The sequence below is a fragment of the Propithecus coquereli genome, unplaced genomic scaffold (genome assembly GCF_000956105.1).
Source record: "Propithecus coquereli isolate 6110/MARCELLA unplaced genomic scaffold, Pcoq_1.0 Scaffold646, whole genome shotgun sequence".
Classification (NCBI taxonomy): domain Eukaryota; kingdom Metazoa; phylum Chordata; class Mammalia; order Primates; family Indriidae; genus Propithecus; species Propithecus coquereli.
In genome coordinates, this window is record NW_012152463.1 from 543,762 (window position 1) to 561,455 (window position 17,694).

Genomic DNA, 17,694 nt, shown 5'->3' on the forward strand with positions numbered 1-17,694 from the left:
GGACAGATTCCTGGAAATACACAACCTCCCAAGACTCAATCAGGAAGAAGAAATAGAACTCTCGAACAGACTAATAACGAGATTGAAGCAGTAATAAAAAATCTCCCAACCAAAAAAAGCCCCAGACTAGATGGATTCACAGCCGAATTTTATCAGACCTACAAAGAAGAGCTAGAGCTGGTACCCATACTGCAGAAATTATTCTATGATATCGAGAAGCAGGGAATCCTCCCCAACTTATTCTACAAAGCTAGTATCACCTTGAGACCAATGCCAGCAAAGGACACAACAAAAAAAGAAAACCATAGACCAATATCCCTTATGAATATAGATGCAAAAACACTCAATAAAATGCTAGCAAACTGAATTCAACAGCACATCAAAAAAGTAATCCACCATGACAAAGTGGGCTTTATCCCAGGGATGTAAGGATGTTTCAACTTATGTAAATCAATAAAAATGATACACCACATGAACGAGCAAAAACAAAGACCATACGATCATCTCAATAGATGCAGAAAAAGCATTTGACAAAATTCAGCACCCCCTTACATGATAAAAACCCTCAACAAACTAGGCATAGAAGGAACATATCTGAAGATTGTAAAAGCCATATATGACAAACTCATAGCCAACATCGTACTGAATGGGGGAATGTTGGAAGCATCCCCTCTAAGAACTGGAACAAGACAAGGGTGCTCACTGTCACCACTTCTATTCAACATAGTGCTGGAAATCCTAGCCAGAGCAATCAGGAAAGTGAAGAAAATAAAGGGTATCCAAATTGGGAAAGAGGAGATCAAACTATCGCTTTTTGTTGATGATATGATATTATATCTAGAAAACCTCAAGACTACCAAGGGACTCCTGGAATTGATAAATAAATCCAACAAAGTCTTAGGTTACATATCAGCATTCCTGTACACCAATAACAGTCAAGCTGAGAGTCAACTCAAAGTCTCAATACCATTCACAATAGCTACAAAGAAAATAAAATACCTGGGAATCTACTTAACCAAGGAGGTAAAAGATATCTATAAAGAGAACTATGAAACACTGAGGAAAGAAATCATAGAGGACACAAGCAAATAGAAAAACATATGCTCATGGATCAGTAGAATCAACATTGTTAAAATATCCTTATTACCCAAAGTGATTTACAGATTCAGTGAAACCCCCACATCAAAATACCAATGTCATATTTCACCAATCTAGAAAAAATAATTCTACACTTTCTTTGGAACCAGAAAAGAGCCCGAATAGCCAAAGCAATCTTAAGGAAAAGGAACAAATCTGGAGGCATCACATTACCAGACTTCAAACTATACTACAAGGCTACAGTAACCTAAACAGCATGGTATTGGCACAAAAATAGAGACATAGGTCAATGGAACAGAAAACAGAACCCAGATATAAAACCATCCACATACAGCCAACTGATCTTTGGCAAAGCAAACAACAATATACACTGGGGAAAAGAAGCCCTATTCAATAAATGGTGCTGGGAAAATTGGATAGCCACATGCAGAAGAATGAAACAGGATCCATAGCTGTCACTACTCACAAAACTTAATTCTAGATGGATAAAAGACTTAAATGTAAGACATGAAACCATAAGAATTCTAGAGGAAAATGTTGGAAAAACTTCTAGATACCAGCCTAGGTGAAGAATTTATGAAGAAGACCCCAATGGCAATCACAGCAACAGCAAAAATAAATAAATAGACTCGACTAAATTAAAAAGCTTCTGCACTGCTGAGGAAATAATCAACAGAGCAAATAGACAACTTATAGAGTGGGAGAAAATATTTGCAAGCTATACATCTCATAAAGGGCCAATAACCAGAATCTACAAAGAACTTAAGCAAATCAGCAAGGAAAAAACCCCATTAAAAAGTGGTCAAAAGACATGAACAGAAGGTTTTCAAAAGAAGATAGACAAAAGGCCAGTAAACATGGAAAAATGCTCAATATCACTAATTATCAGGGAAATGCAAATTAAAACCACTATGAGATATCTCCTTACCCCAGTTAGAATGGCTTTTATGAAAAAGTTCAAAAGCAACAGATGCTGGCGTGGATGCAGAGAGAAAGGAATGCTTATATGCTGTTGATGGGACTGCAAATTAACATAACCTCTATGGAAAACAGTATGGATATTCCTCAGAGAACTAAAGTAGACCACCATTCAATCCAGCAATCCCACTACTGGGTATTTACCCAAAGGAAAAGAAGTCGTTTTTATCAAAAAGACAACTGCACTTGAATGTTTATTGCAAGACAATCCACAATTGCTAAGATGTGGAATCAACCCAAGTGCCCATCAATTCATGAGTATATTAACAAAATGTGGTATGTGTATACTGTGGAATACTACTCAGCCACGAAGAAGGATGAATTAAGGCCTTTTGCAACAATTTGGATGGAACTGGAGACCATTATCCAAAGTGAAGTATCTAAAGAATGGAAAAACAAACACCACGTGTACTCCCTATTGAATTGTAACTAACCTGTGAGCACACATGTGCACAGTGGGAAGTAAAACTCAGTGGAAATCAAGCAGGGGGGAGGTAGGAGGAGGGGATGGGCAAAAACCTACCTAATGGGTACAATGAACACTGTCTGGGTGATGGGCACACTTAGAACCATCACTCAAGCCTAACAAAATTGATACCTGTAACCAAAACATTTGTACCCCTGTAATATTTTGAAATAAACAAAAAAGAAAAAAAATACATTCACCTACTAATGGGCATTTGGCTTATTTTGAGTTTTGGGCTATTATGAAAAAAGCTGCTATGAACATTCACGTACCAAAAAAAAAAAAAAAAAAAGAAACACACCTTAAATATAAAGACATAATAGATTAAAGGAAAAGGGATGAAAAAATATATTATACTAACACTAATCAAATGAAAGCTGTAGTAGCTACATTAATATCAGATACAGTTTGGATATGTGTCTCCTCCAAATCTCAGGTTGAAATTTGATCTCCAGTGTTGGAGGTGGGGCCTCTTGCTTTTGGGTCATGAGGAAAATCCCTCATGGATGGCTTGTTGTCCGTGTGGTAAGGAATGAGTTCTCACTCTATTAGTTTCCATAAGAACTGATTGTTAAAAAAGACCCTGACACTTCCCTCCCCTCTCTCTCTTCCTTCTCGTACCATGTGATGCCTGCTCCCCTTCTTCTTCCAGCGTGAGTGGAAGCTTGCTGAAGCCCTCATCAGAAGCATATGCTGGTGCCATGCTTTATTTGGCTCACGGTTCTTCACAACCTGGAAAACCGTGAGCCAGATAAACTTCATTTTGTTATAAATTACCGAGCCTCGAGTATTCCTTTATGGCAATGCAATGTAGACTGAGACAATATCAGAGAAAGTAGGTTTTAGAGCAAAGTCAATCCATCAGAAGGATATATGAATTCTAAAAGTTTATGTACCAAATAGCAGAACTTTAAAATACATGAAGCAAAAACTGAATGCCAGGGAAAAATAGGCTAATGGATAGTTATGCCTGGAGACTTCAATACTCATGTTTCAATAAATGACAGGGCAAGTAGACAGAGATGATCAGTAAAGATGTAGAATCCTTCAAACAACACAGTATACCAACTTGACCTAACTGACATGTATATGGCATTTCACCCAACAACAGCAGAATACATATTCTTTTCAACTGTAGCATTTACCAAGATTGACCATATTCTGGGCCAGAAACAAGTTTCAGCAACATTACAAGAATTCAAGTGTGTTCTCTAACTTGTATCAGAGATCCCTAAGACTACCTTCAGGTTATTGATTCACTAGAAAGACTCCCATAACTCAGCAAAGCTGTTATTCTCATGGTTATAGTTCATTACAGCAGCGGACACAGATTAGAATCAGTAAAGGCAAAAGGCACACAGGGTGGAATTCAGGAGGGACCAAGTCAAGCTTCCAGTTGTCTTCTCCCATTGGAGTCCTATGGACATCGCTTAATTGTCTCTGCAACAAAATGTGACAACACTTATGGAGTATTGCCAATCAAGGAAGATCACCTGAGCTACTGTGATGTCCAGGGATTTTACTGGGGGTCAGTCACATGGGCATGGTGCACCCACATCACTGACCTTAATTACTTAGTCTCTAGCCCCTCCAGGGTGTAAACCAATAAAGCATGGCCCCAATCTTCCACTATAAATCACATCATTGCATAAAACTATCTGGCATGGCCCAACGCCCTAGATAAACAAAGACACTTCTATCAGGCAGGATATTCCACGGGCTTAAAGGTTATCTCCCAGGAGCTGGTTAAGGGCTAGTCCTTTCTTTGGAATGTACAGGGTTGGATCATCCCAAGCCTCCAAGTCAACCCTTCACTGCACAAATCATGATGGAAATGATTTAGAAATCAGTAAAGAAAGATCCTTGGAAAACGCTCCCAATATTTGGAAATTAATACACTTTTAAAGAAGAAATCAAAAGTTAAATTAGAAAATATTGTGAACTGAATGAAAATAAAAGCACAACATATCAAAATTTGTAGGATGCTGCTAAAGCAGTACTTAGGGAAAAATTTAAAACACTAAATGCCTGTGTTAGGAAAGAAAAAAGGTCTCAGTACTTTAGCTTTCACCTCGTGAAACTAGAATAGGGAGTGTAAATTTAACCAAACCCAATGTATTCAGAATAAAGGAAATAATACAGATCAGAGTGGAAATAAACAGAAAACATAAAAATAATAGAGAAAAATCAATGAAACCAAAATTAATGAAATCAAAAAGATCTTTCTTTATTGAGAATTTCAATAAAATTGATAAATCTCCAGCCAAACTGATCAGGAAAAAAAGACATAAATTGTGAATATCAGGAATGAGAGAGGTGCCATCTAGTAGAGATTCTACAGATATTAAAGGATTACAAAATATTACAAAATCTATACCAATAAATTTGACAACTCAGAAGAAATGAATAAACTACTTGAAAGATATAAACTGCTAAAGCTCGCTCAGGAAGAAAGAGGTAATCTGAATAACCTTGTATCAAATAAATTGAATTTGTCCAGGTCCAGATGGCTTCACTGGTGAATTCTATAAAACATTTAAGGACAAAATAATACCAGTCTACCCAGACTTTCCCAGAAAATTGAAGGGGAGGGAATACTTTTCAAGTCATTTTATGAAGTTAGCATTTACCCTGATATCAAAACCAGATATAGGGATATTACAAAGAAACTACAGACAAAATATTCCTCATGAACATAGATGAAAAATGCTAAGCCAAATTTTAACAAATCCAATCTAAAAATATAAAAAAGGATAATTCATCATGGCCAAGTAGGGTTTATGCCAGGAAAGGAAGGTTGGTTTAACATTTGAAAATGAGGCAATGTAATTCATCACATTAAAAAAATAGGAGTGCAAAAGTTATGTGATTATCTCAATGGACACGAAAAAAAGGATTTGAGAAAATCCAACATTTACTCTTGATATAAACTCTCAGCAAATTTGTTGTAGAAGGGACCTTTTTCAGCCTAATAAAGGGCATCTATGAAAAAGTTAACTGTTAACATCAAGCTTACAATGTTGAAAGACTGAATGCTTTCTCCCTAAGACCAGGAATAAGATAAGGTTGTCTGTTCTCACCACTTCTATTCAACATTGTACTGGAGATTCCTGACAGAGTAGTAGGCAATACATAGAAATTAAAGGCATCCAAATTGGAAAGGAGGAAGTAAACTGTCTTTCTTTGCAAACAACATGATATCCTAGGACCATTTTCCGGACCTCTAAAGCAGTGTTTTAAAATTAAGCATCGTGAAAAACAACTCACCCAGTTTTTTTGTGTTCGATTTTTTTTTTAGGACTTTGTTTAGAGAAGTTGCCTATTTCATCTTCTACCAGTAATCTCCATGTGGACTGGGAACAGGATGTCATCACCTGTTATGAGAAAGCAGGGGACATCGCCCTCCTATACCTCCAAGAGATAGAAAGGGTAAGTGAGGACCATGTGTTCCAGCTGACAATTTTTTTTTCCCCAAATCAGATTGTAGAGAACTGGAGTCAACCACTAGAAAGCCCCTTCAACTTGTCTTCCCCTGGGTGCAAAACTTTACTTATATTCCTTAATGCTAAGGAGAAGATGGTAGTGATTGTGGTACCTTGTGAAAAATAGATGGTCCAGTGTTTGTGAAGCATTTTAACATCCTCTGAGCATGATAGAAATGATAGCGTGCATCTGTTTATACCCTCAGCACCCTGAAGCTGGTTAATCATTCCTGCTCTGTTAAGCAAAATGGGTTGAACTTTGTATGTACCTGTGTGGACTATATGCCAACATCTGTTTATCTGGGGTTTGGCAAAGGCCTGCTGGGGACTTCAACTGACCTGAGCAGGTTGTGTGTCCACTGAGACCCCCTGGGATGGTCTTCTCCCAGCAGTCAGTGGTTTGCCTATGGTGTGGGGTATGGAAACCAGTAGCTGACAAGAGGGCCACTGAGCAGAGAAGCAGTGAACATGCAGCTCTGAGCTCAGACCCTCAGGCAGAGGAGGCTAGAGGCCGGATAGGGCCAGGGAGGTGTGGGCACCTTTGTTTAGAAGGATTCTTGTCTTTTGGTTCTGCTCTTTACTAAGTTTCTTCACCTCTCAGCCTCAATTTCCCCATTTGTAAAAAGAGCATAATAATATTCCCTATTTCATGGCATTTTTGTGGGGATTATATAAGGTCATGTGAATAAAGGCACTTAGCCCAGATTTGGAAACATATTGGATTCTTGGTAAATGTCACTTATTTTTATTAATAACAATAGCTCCTAGCAGCTGCTGCTCCTAGCTGAGTTTCCTGGAGTTCTAACCAAGGCTGGATGCTGATATCGACCACAGAGATGTACCCTGTGAGATTGTTCAAAATGTTTAGAAATCCTGTGAGACTTTGGAAACGATCAGAAGTATTATTTTCCGTCAATTTTCTGGGGTCTCTGTTTCCATAAGGATTAGAATAGAGAGGGACTACCAAAGTCTTGATGGCTTTTATTACCTTATAAATGGCTTTTATTACCTTATAAAGGTACAGACTGGAAGTAATTTTTTTCATAAATCATTTTGTAGTGTGTTGGTCTTTACGATGAGGATCAGAATTGCCTTTTCAGGAGGCAGGGAGTGTTGAGTGAGAATCACAAAAGAAGAAGAGAATGATGGGAGTAGAATGTGACCTGGCCTTAACCAGAATGGACTATAAGTCATGGCTTATGATATCTGGGAATTCAAGAAGTTATTTGGCTGTCTTGTCAAAGTGCTATTCTATCAAAATGTTGCTAGGAGAAGGGGATTTTTTTTTTTCTGTTATTCAGAATTTATGATATGATCTTTAGGGAAATGATCATGCAGGCTGCTTTTAAAATCCGCATTATTTCCACTGTCTGCCTCCTTGATGGCCGGTGCTTGGCAGTGGAGAAGTCTGCTTATCCCAACTAAGCTGTTCTTGCTGGCTATACAGCACTGGCCACTAGGGGCCCTTATCTTGCAGCTCACTTTCAGTTGTCCTGTTGGAGCTGCCTTCTCCTGCTGGGAGAAAGGAGGGTCATCTGTTACGTGTGTCTTTAATGAGGTAGGAATTGGCAGCTCTGGGTACACCTCCTGTTCTGTTCATTCATAACTACCCATTCACTGTCGGGTTCTTCAGCCAGACCATCAAGGAGACTCATATAGTCATAGAATTTAGAAGAATCTTTTTTTTTTTTTTTGCAGGGGGAAATGGTGATCATGGGATATTAGATTTTTGAAAAGCAAGTTGAGGCCCAGAAAGAGAGAGCCCAAGGAAACAGAGGAAGTTAGGCCAAAGCTAGTTTTGGAACTCAACTCACCTGACACTCAGTTCTGTGCTGGCTCAGTTCATTCTCCCAGGCCCCTGCAAGCAGATACAGAGCCCTGTCATTCCCCCACACCCTTGTTTGTAGTAAGTGCTCGATAAGTACAGAAATCGACCAAACGAGCTTTAGCTTTTAGCGACATGGGGAAGCAGCTTCTTTGGCCTAGGGTTAAATCTCAGCATATACAGATGACTTTCAAATTTCTGGCTCTGATTTTTCAGCATTAGTTTTCCTGTTTGGGAAACCACTTTGGGCCTCTGCAGATTTCAGCTAGCTGGGATATTAGCAATGAGAGAGTTTGAATGAGCCAAACATAGGTTTTAACTGTTGTAGGTACTCAAGAAATTATCTGTTGATTGATCAGAAGTCCAGGGGGAAAACAGCCTTCCTTCTGTGACCAATGGGCTTGGTGGAAGTTTAAGGGTTTTTATGTGGCAAGATAGTTGTGTGCCCTGCAGGAGTTACCTGATTGGCCTTTTTCTTTTTTAAAAATTTGAACTTAACTGACTTAATTTTGAACTTAGTAAGAATTATGCAGAATTGAAAACAGAAACTTTAGGGAAACAGAATCTGAAAGAAGTAAAAGCCTTGAACAAGCCTATTGGCAAAAAGCGCTTTGCTTTCTGAGCAGTCTGTGAATTAGAAAATCCCACGTACTGTTCCTACATTTGTTCTGCTGGGCAGAGGTGGCCACCGAGCGGCTGCCCTTTCACTTCCAGCCATTCTACAGCAAAGAAACTTCTGTTTGCCAGGACCTTTGGCGTTTTATTTATTAGTATTGACTCTTCATTCACTAGCAAGAATAAAATTTGGGGAGAACTTTCGAAGACAGTTGGGAGTGTTGTGACTGATGTTTTGTCATAGTCTGGAAGCACCACGTCGTGTTTCTGAGGCAGCACCATTCTCTGACTTTCTCAGTGACGGTGGAGTTGTTTGTTTCCGGAGGGGCCGACCTTGGCTTCCTTCCCCTCGAGGCAGCAGAGCACGTGGCAAAGTGACTGCCAGCGTTGGAATCCTGGCCTTGCCACTTCTTGGCTGCGGGACTTTGGGCAAGTTGTTCAACCTCTCTGTGCCTTAGGATCCTCATCAATAAAATAGCAATAATAATGTCCATAAGGCCATTGTGAGGATAAAACGGGTTTACTCATGTACTTCCCAGTACGTTGTTAGTACACAGTAAGTGTCGGCTTTGTTGTCATTATCTGTTCCTGTGTCACCTGGCTGTGGAATCTTTCCAAACCTTAGGTGATTTCAGATATTGCGATAAAAATCTGGAATGTTACAAACATGTTGTTTTATTTAAAATATTAAAGAATCTTTAGGGGAGTGTATATGGAATCATTTTTTCAGGGAATTTGGTTTTCCCTTTCTTTTGCTGAAGCTAATGGAACAATATTTTGCCTAGGGTCCCTATGTCTGGGTTCTGTTCACTCCTGATTGACCTCGGTCCAGTCATTTATTTCTGTGTGCATTAGCTTTCCATTTTCACGGTGGGGCTAATTCCGCCTGACTTGTCTGATTTCCTGGGGCTAGAGAACCAGCGTTTACTGAGCACCAGTGTGTGCTGGGCAGCATGTAGGAGCTTTCCGTGTGGCATTCTTCCCCTTGTTGCCAATGTGGAGGCGAGGCCAAAGAAAGTGTGAATAAATGAAAGCTGTGTGCATTAAATATTTGTGTCCCTGTTATATTAGGGTTACAGAGACATCTATTAATGATCTTCTCTGATAGTTTGTTTTCTGAAGGGGAATAAAAGATATAGTACTTCTAAAATTGTGCATATAAAATAATTTAATCAAATAAATCAAATTAGAGCAGATAGAATTAGAAATGACTTAGGATGGCCTTGATTAGTTTATCTTCAGGTGGTAGCATTATGCCAACAGTAAATAAAGTTATCTGCCCTGCAAGGAGCTTCTGGTGGTGCAGTGATAGGAATAAAGATGACTTCACCCTTGGATATCATAATATGAGCCCTGCTTTTGGCAAATGAAATCATCCTGTCTCTGTCCTTTGCGTGCATCAGCCAACCAGCTGGTTATGGCTTTCTTGAGCAGGAACAGTGCCAGGGTGGAACTTTACCTTCTGCTGACAGTTCATTTCTTTACACCCTATTTTAGAAAAGAAGTTAATGCTAAATTATGGGGCACCTGTAACTTTTTATTGGCTGTTTCAGTGCTAAAGTTTCTAGAAGAAACACCAGGTTCCCAAATATTGCAGTGCTCAGCCCACATTTCCTGTGTTCATCAAGGTTCACCAGGTAGCATGGTGATGCTTGAATCGATCGTGTTCTCCCAACAAGAGGAACTTGCAGTGGCAAAGCTGAGGCTATGAATCCAGAACTGGATTAGATGAAGGTTACTGTGGGTCTCGAATTCAAACCAGGTATCCTCAGAAAAGCACTCAGAGCTGCTGCTGAGAAAGGCAGGGTGTGACTCTGGAGGTCCGAGTGGCTGTGCTTTTGGCTTTAAAATGTGAGACAGTGAAGAAAAGGCAGATTCTTCCCTTCCCTCCCCCATTCGCCCCTACCTTTTCACTCAGGCCAAAGCAGCCGGTGACAGTTCATAGCTTAATGTAATATTTCCTTAGAGAAGTTTCTAGAAACTGACCAACCAGGCCATGTGCTTCCATTCTAGGTGCCTTTGACTTTGAGCCTTTCATCTGCCTGACTGGAGTAGGAAGCTGTCACACTCTTAAAACTGAGTTAGGAAAGTCTGGAAACCAGAAAGAACAGTCACTTATTTTAATTTTTGTATATTTTCTATCACTCTTTGCCCTCATAATTTTATAAGCATTAAAGGGTTTTATATCTAATGTCTTCTACCTTTGGCAGTACATGAGAGTAGTGGTTGCTTTGCAATCTTGAAAGGGTTATTCATATTTAAAAGTTATTTTGCTGACTTGCTAGTGAAATGGTACTTTGCAAAGTTAGTTTGCATTTTTTTGATTATCAGTGAGGTTCAAATTTTTTCCATATATTTGCTTACTAGTTATATTTCTTTTTCTTAAAAAAAGCATTATTGAGATACAATACACATACCATATGATGCACCCATTTAAATTGTATAATTTATGGTTTTTGGTTTTTTTTGTTATTGTTGTTTTTGGTTTTTTGTTTGTTTGTTTGTTTTTGAGACTGGGTCTTAATCCCACTCTCTTGCCTGGGCTAGAGTGAAGTGGGGTGATCATAGCTCACTGTAACTCAAACTCCTGGGCTCAAGCGATTCTCCTGGCTCAGCCTTCCAAGTAGTGAGGACTACAGGTGCACACCACCATGCCTAGCTAATTTTTAAAACAAAATTTTTTTTTAGAGATGAGGTCTTGCTGTGTTGCTCAGGCTGGTCTCAAGCTCCTAACCTAAAGTGATCCTCCTACCTTGGCCTCCCAAAGTACTAGGATTACAGGCACGAGCCACTGCACCCAGCCAGTTCAGTGATTTTTAATATATTTGCAGAGTCACTATCACCAGTATTTAATTCCAGAACATTTTCGTCACCCCAAAAAGAAACCCTGTACCCATTAGCAGTCAGTCCTCATTTTACATCTAGTCTCCTCAACCCTAGGCAACTACTAATCTATTTTCTCTCTATAGATTTACATATCCTAGATATTTTATATAAATAGAATCATACAATATGTGATCTTTTATGACTGGCTTCTTTGGCTTAGCACAATGTTCTCAAGATTCATCCATGTTATAGCATGCATCAATATTTCATTTCTTTTTTTGCTAAATTATGCTCTATTGTATGGATATACTACATTGTATTAAATGTTTATCCATTCACCAATTGATAGACATTTGGATTGTTTTCACCTTTTGGCTATGATGAATGATGCTGCTATGAACATTCACTGACAGGTTTTTGTGTGAACATATGTTTTCATTTTTCTTGGGTATATTTTATGTTTACGTATATATACTTTATATTTAACCTTGTTATATTCTTTTTGTCTGCTTCTGCTTTGTGTCTAATTTTTGGAAGTAGTGTGTTTTTTTTTTATAATTTGAATAAATTCCATATCATATATATCGTAACCCTTTTTCATATTTGCTCTGAATATTTTCCCAGCCAGTAATTTTCCAATTTTAAGTTACTCTGAAATTTTGAGTCTCTGTGTAGTTGAATCTGATTATATTTTTTATTACATTTTATTTCATTGTTTTTAAAGCTCAGCTGTTGGAATAAACTCCTCTAGGATTTGAAAAATCTTCAACTATTTTCCATATTTAAAAAAAAAAACACTTTAAATTCCCAAATCTGCTTGGGATTTATTTTGGCATATGATATTAGATATGACTCTAAATTAATTTTCCCCAAATTTCAGTGCCACTTTAAGATGATCTTATCTTTCCTTTTCATATTTTCTGTCATATATTTTTAATCATTCAATAAAATTTTAGGTACTACAGTAATTTCTGGCTTTCCTATTTTGTTCTGCTAATCTTATATTGTACCAATATGACACCGTTTAATAAGTACTTCTTGAAATATGATGAGTATTAACATCTGAAGGATTAGTAACTACATTTATTTTTCAGAATTATCCTTCGTTATTTTTCTCTTCATACTTTCAGATGAATTGTAGAATAACTTTGTTGACTTCAAGAAAAATCTTGTTGGGCTCTGGCATAGCGGTGTGGCTGGCACTTGTAGTCCCAGCTACTCGGGAGGCTGAGGTGGGAGGATGGCTTGAGCCCAAGAGTTTGAGGCTGCAGTAAGTTACGATCATGCCATTGCACTCCAGCCTGGAAAACAGAGCAAGACCTCATCTCTTAAAAAAAAAAAAAGAAAGAAAAATCCAGTTGGGATTTGGTTGAATTTTTATTAATTTGGAGAATTATGTTTAATCTTCTCTCATTTATAACCTTCTCCCTATTTTGTCAAGACTTTTGGTTTTACAGATTTCAGTAGGTTTGTCTTATTCTCAGATCTTTTCCATTTTTATTGCTTTGTGAATAGGATCATAATTTTCCTTATATTTTTACATGTAAGAATGCTTACAATGTTTTAATTCATGTACAGAAACAGTTATCGAGTGCCTTCTATGTTCTGGATACTATGCCTGACATCAGGGGCCCTAAAATGACTAAGCCACAGAGCACGCCTTTCAGAATCTCACCATCTCATGAGGACACAGGTCCATAACCGGTATGCAGAGTGCTTTGGTGGGGAACACTCAGAGAACTCGGTGAGCCCAGAGAAAGGTCTTAGACTAGTGTGGAAATTCAAGGACAACTCTTGGAGAGATGACACCTAAGCCAAATCTTGAAGACTATCAAGGACAGCAAGGAGAGCAGTCATTGGCCATGACTCTGAACTCTTCTATAGAAGTAGAGTTGATTCTTTTCATTTTTCTAAGAATACAAATCTATGGCAGAGGAATGATTTTTGTTGTTGTTTCTTCTTTTATAATATTTTCCATCTTGTATCTCTCTCATGCCATGCTGCCAGAATTTCTAAAAACAATGCTAAGAAATAAAGGTGATGGTAAATATACTTATTTTGTCCTTATTTGAAGGTAGCTCTTTAATATGTCTCCATTAAGGATTGTATGCTCATTAAATTCTCGTTTGCAATTCAGACCAACCATGTGAGGTAGGTGTTGTTACCTCCATTATATAGATGAGGACAGTGACTATCTATGAGATCAGAGGAGTTCTCCTAAGCCCACAAGTGGAGAAGAGTGTTGGAACCAGACCTTGAACCTGGATCTTTTCACCTAAAATCTCCTTTCCCCGTGCTATCATGCTTCCTCGGTAGTTGACTGTATGCTTTTGCCAAAGCAGGCTGCACTTGTTAAGGACACTTGTTGGCAGTCTTCTCACAGGGAAGTGTTTATCCATGGAACAAGTGGTGGCTTCAACACTGCCAAACAATGCTCCTGCCCAGGCCCTTGTGTTGGAGGCTCTTTGTGAGGAAGGGATTAAATTTAAGATGCTTAGACTTCAGGCTAAACCCCGAGCTATGCTATTCCCTCTGCCTTTTGGTGTCTTTCCCATGCTTCACATTTATAACCAAAGCTTCATTCTGGCCACCCTGTCTTGGACTTTGCTGTTCTGGACTTTGCTCTGCAGCAAACACAGACACAGGGGAAGGAGCAGGGCTGTGGAGTCAGGTAGACCTGGTTTCAGCACCAGCTCTAACACTTGCTGGCCATATGAATTAGGCAACTCACTCAGTGGAGCAGTCTCAGTTTCCCCTTCAGTAAAGAGAGGATAATAGTGTGTATCTCAGTGGGTTTTGTGGGGGAATAAATGAGGTGACCATGTACCCACATAGTGCCTAACACACAGTAGCTTACTTTCCTATTGTCTTTATTCTGCATTAGTATGATTAGCCTCGAAATTTATTCATTCATTTACTATATATATCAAATGCTTAACCCACACCAGACACTGCAGTAGACACCGGGTGTATATATATCGGTAAATAAAACAGGTGTGGCCCTTGACTTTGTGGAATTTATAGCACAGTGAAGGAAGACAGCCGGTGATCGAGTAAAAAAAAAAAAAAAAATAGGCCGGGCTTGGTGGCTCACGCCTGTAATCCAGCACTCTGGGAGGCTGAGGCGGGAGGATTGTTTGAGCCCAGGAGTTCGAGACCAGCCTGAGCAAGAGCAGGACCCCATCTCTACTAAAAAAAAATAGAAAGAAATTATCTGGACAACTAAAAATATATAGAAAAAATTAGCCGGGCATGGTGGCGTGTGCCTGTAGTCCCAGCTACTCGGGAGGCTGAGGCAGAAGGATCGCTTGAACCCAGGAGTTTGAAGTTGCTGTGAACTAGGCTAACGCCACGGCACTCACTCTAGCCAGGGCCAGAGTGAGACTCTGTCTCAAAAAAAAAAAAAAAAATACATTGCTGAGTGCAATGAAAGAATAGAAAAGGATGCTGCGGGAGGGCACGACAGGGGAGACCTGCTGGATGTGGCTGGTTAGAGAAGGCCCTTCTGAGGAAATAACAAGCCGTTATCTGAGCGATGAGAAAGAGCATAAGAATAACGTGATCCAGATTGTGTTATTAAAAAAATTGTTGAGGCTGCATGCAGAGAGTGGAAGGGAAGTAGGGAGGCAAGCGAGGACGCAGAGATGCCATATAGGAGGCCACTGCAGAAATCTAACAGGAAGTGATGGCAGCTGAGATAGGCAACGGTAGTGAAGATGGAGAGACATATTGAGAAATAATTAGGGAGGACACGGTAGTAGATTAGATATGAGAGGAGAGGGGTACCAGGCTTATTCCCCAGTGTCTGACTTGGGCAGCTGAGTGGATGACAGTGCTGTTCATTATGATGAGTGGTAACAGAGAGCTCGGTTTGGCGGAACCTGGGCTCCTAAGAGTGTAATCATGCTCATAGGCTTCCTGGGGGTGGAGTTTTGGTGGCTTTCTTCCCAGGAAGGCATTCCAAGACTTAGGAGGGAGATGGCTAGTAAGAGGCCCTTGAGGACCAGCCCCATCCCTGTGGTCCAGGTATACAGACCCGCCTAAGACTCAGGCTGGACCAGGGGGACCAAGAATCCCCTCCCCCTCCAGCCATGTAACAAAGCACCAAGTAACGAGAGGTGGCAGAATACTGCTGGCAAGAGGCCTGAGCACGGAGAGAGACCTCCTCTGTCGCTCACACTCAGAGGGCTGCTGAACACTGAGGGTGGGGCAGAAACACTGAGAAGAACATTCTGGTATACCAGGCCCCACATGAACACGAGTTAGTAGCCCACTGCTGGAGGAATTTGAAGTCTGTGATGCGCTGAAGATAACCATAGAAACAACAAACCCAGCCCCAACCCAACTACTGACTAGATTGATTCAATCTCCCACATGGAAGAAGAAGGGTGCCCATTTTCAGGTATGAATATTATTTACCTGTTTTTTCTACACACAATGTTCAACATTAAATTAAAAAATTGTGAGACATACACTCCCCCCACACACACTAAACAGGAATAAACAAACCATAGTAAAGAGATAAAGCAACAAAACCAAACCCAGAAATGACCCATGTGTTAGAACTATCAGATAGGGACTTTAAAATAACTGTGATTAATTATGATAAAGGATATTGTGGGAAAGGTATACAACATGCATGAACAGATGGAAATTTCAGCAGAGAGATGGAAACTATAAAAAAGCCGATTGAAATGCTAGAAATAACATATATTTTTAACTTTAGAGAGACCTTTTATGAACTATGTGAAAAAAAATTTTTTCCTGAAGTTGAGTGATTACTTTGGTTACACTTTAGTTTCTTCTGTTAAATTTAACTAAATTAAATGTGATGGTTTAAATTTAAAACCAGCACATATAACATGATCTCATTTCTTTGTAAAATGATTTTATCTTCCTCTGCCTGATACATGTGTACACAAAGATATCTGGGTTGTTCAATACATGCTAATTTTAACTGTGGTTATTTCTGTGTGGTGGAATTGTTGAGGTGATTTTTTAATTTTCTTTTTTGTGCTGTACTGAATTGTTTTTGCTTAAAATGATCATGGCATTTCAAAATTAAAAACTATGCCCCAAAGCAAATGAAGGGTAATTTTTAAAAGTTTCAGCGTTGTGCCTTCAAGTGGAGAGGTTGGATGTATGAGTCTGGAATTCGTAGAGAAAGTCCGGACTAGAGCCGTAAATTAGGCAGCTTATTGATGATATGTGAGGTTCATAGGAATGGATGAGATCAGCTCAAGAGAGACTTAAGAGAGAAGAGAAAAGTACCTAGGAAGGTGCTCCGTGTGTCTTTAGCCCCTGGAGGATGTGCGGAGGAGGCTCCCGCAGCGGGTGGAAGCGAGAGAGGAGGAGACCTGGAGAACCTGGTGCTGGGTCAGGGAGGATCCGGTGATTTCCATAAGATGCTGGGCTGTAGTTCCCTACTTGGGGTTTGGCTAACAACTGGGTCTTTGGGAGAGCTGCTGACTTTCAGCAAATGCGGACAGCTTGTTTGGAGAACACTTGTATTTTTTTTTTAAGAGGTGGAGTCTCGTTCTGTTGCCCAGGCTAGAGTGCAGTGGCACGATCATAGCGCACGATCGTAGCTCACTGCATCCTTGAACTCCTGGGCTCCAGTGATCCTCCTGCCTCGGTCTCCCAAGCAGCTGAGAATACAGGTGCATGCCACCACACTCAGCTAATTTTTATTATTTTTTTAGAGACAGGGTCTTGCTATATTGCCACTTGTATGGTTTTTAAATGGGCCACGGGTGGGTTTCTCTTTGAGAAGTGCTTTATTTGACTTGTGAGTTTGAAGAGAGTAGCAGATACGTGTTTATACTTCATTGTAACCAATTCAGCTTGCAAGTCTTTCTCCTGATTAGTTGGCAGTCTATCTTGCAGGGCTAAATATTTAAACCTTTAAGATCCCATTATCCGTTGACGAGAGGCCAAGTTTAGAGAGAGAGATTACATTGTTTTTCTCAGCTCTCCCCTTGAGAATAGATGACTGCTGCTTAGCCCGAACTCACCAGGCTACAAAGCGGCAGAGCCCCTCAGCCCTGGAGCCTGGCGAGTTGCCTTCTCTGGTTAATTCCAGGGCCAGTGCTGATCACGGCACTTCTCAGCTCATCTTGGAGCTCATCGCACTGGTGACCTTGGCCGTTGGCAGATGATGACGATTCCCGCCCTTTGCTGGGAGCTGCTTCTGTGTCACCCAGCCTCCCCGTCAGTATCCTGGCATGCAGCAGGGCTGCTCCACCTCTAGTGCTTCTCCTTGTGCCCTGCTTCCTCAGCTCTCGGTACCAGGAGGGCCACGTGTGCCCCTGGGCTGCTTGGTTGCTTCCTGTCTAGTAGAAGTCAGTCCCTGCTTTTCTAACGCTTGCACTTCTGCCCCTGTGCCTCCACACTGATCCTGGCAT

At 40.1% G+C, this 17,694-nt stretch overlaps 1 protein-coding gene across 1 annotated transcript in view; it reads left to right on the forward strand.

The window, feature by feature from the left end:
* The window catches only part of TTC7B (tetratricopeptide repeat domain 7B), a 236,156-nt gene that overhangs the window by 35,116 nt on the left and 183,346 nt on the right, over positions 1 to 17,694 (forward strand). The window contains exon 4 of the mRNA XM_012660002.1: positions 5,841 to 5,971. Coding sequence (XP_012515456.1) covers positions 5,841 to 5,971 — 131 coding nt within the window. The remainder of the gene's footprint in view (positions 1 to 5,840; positions 5,972 to 17,694) is intronic.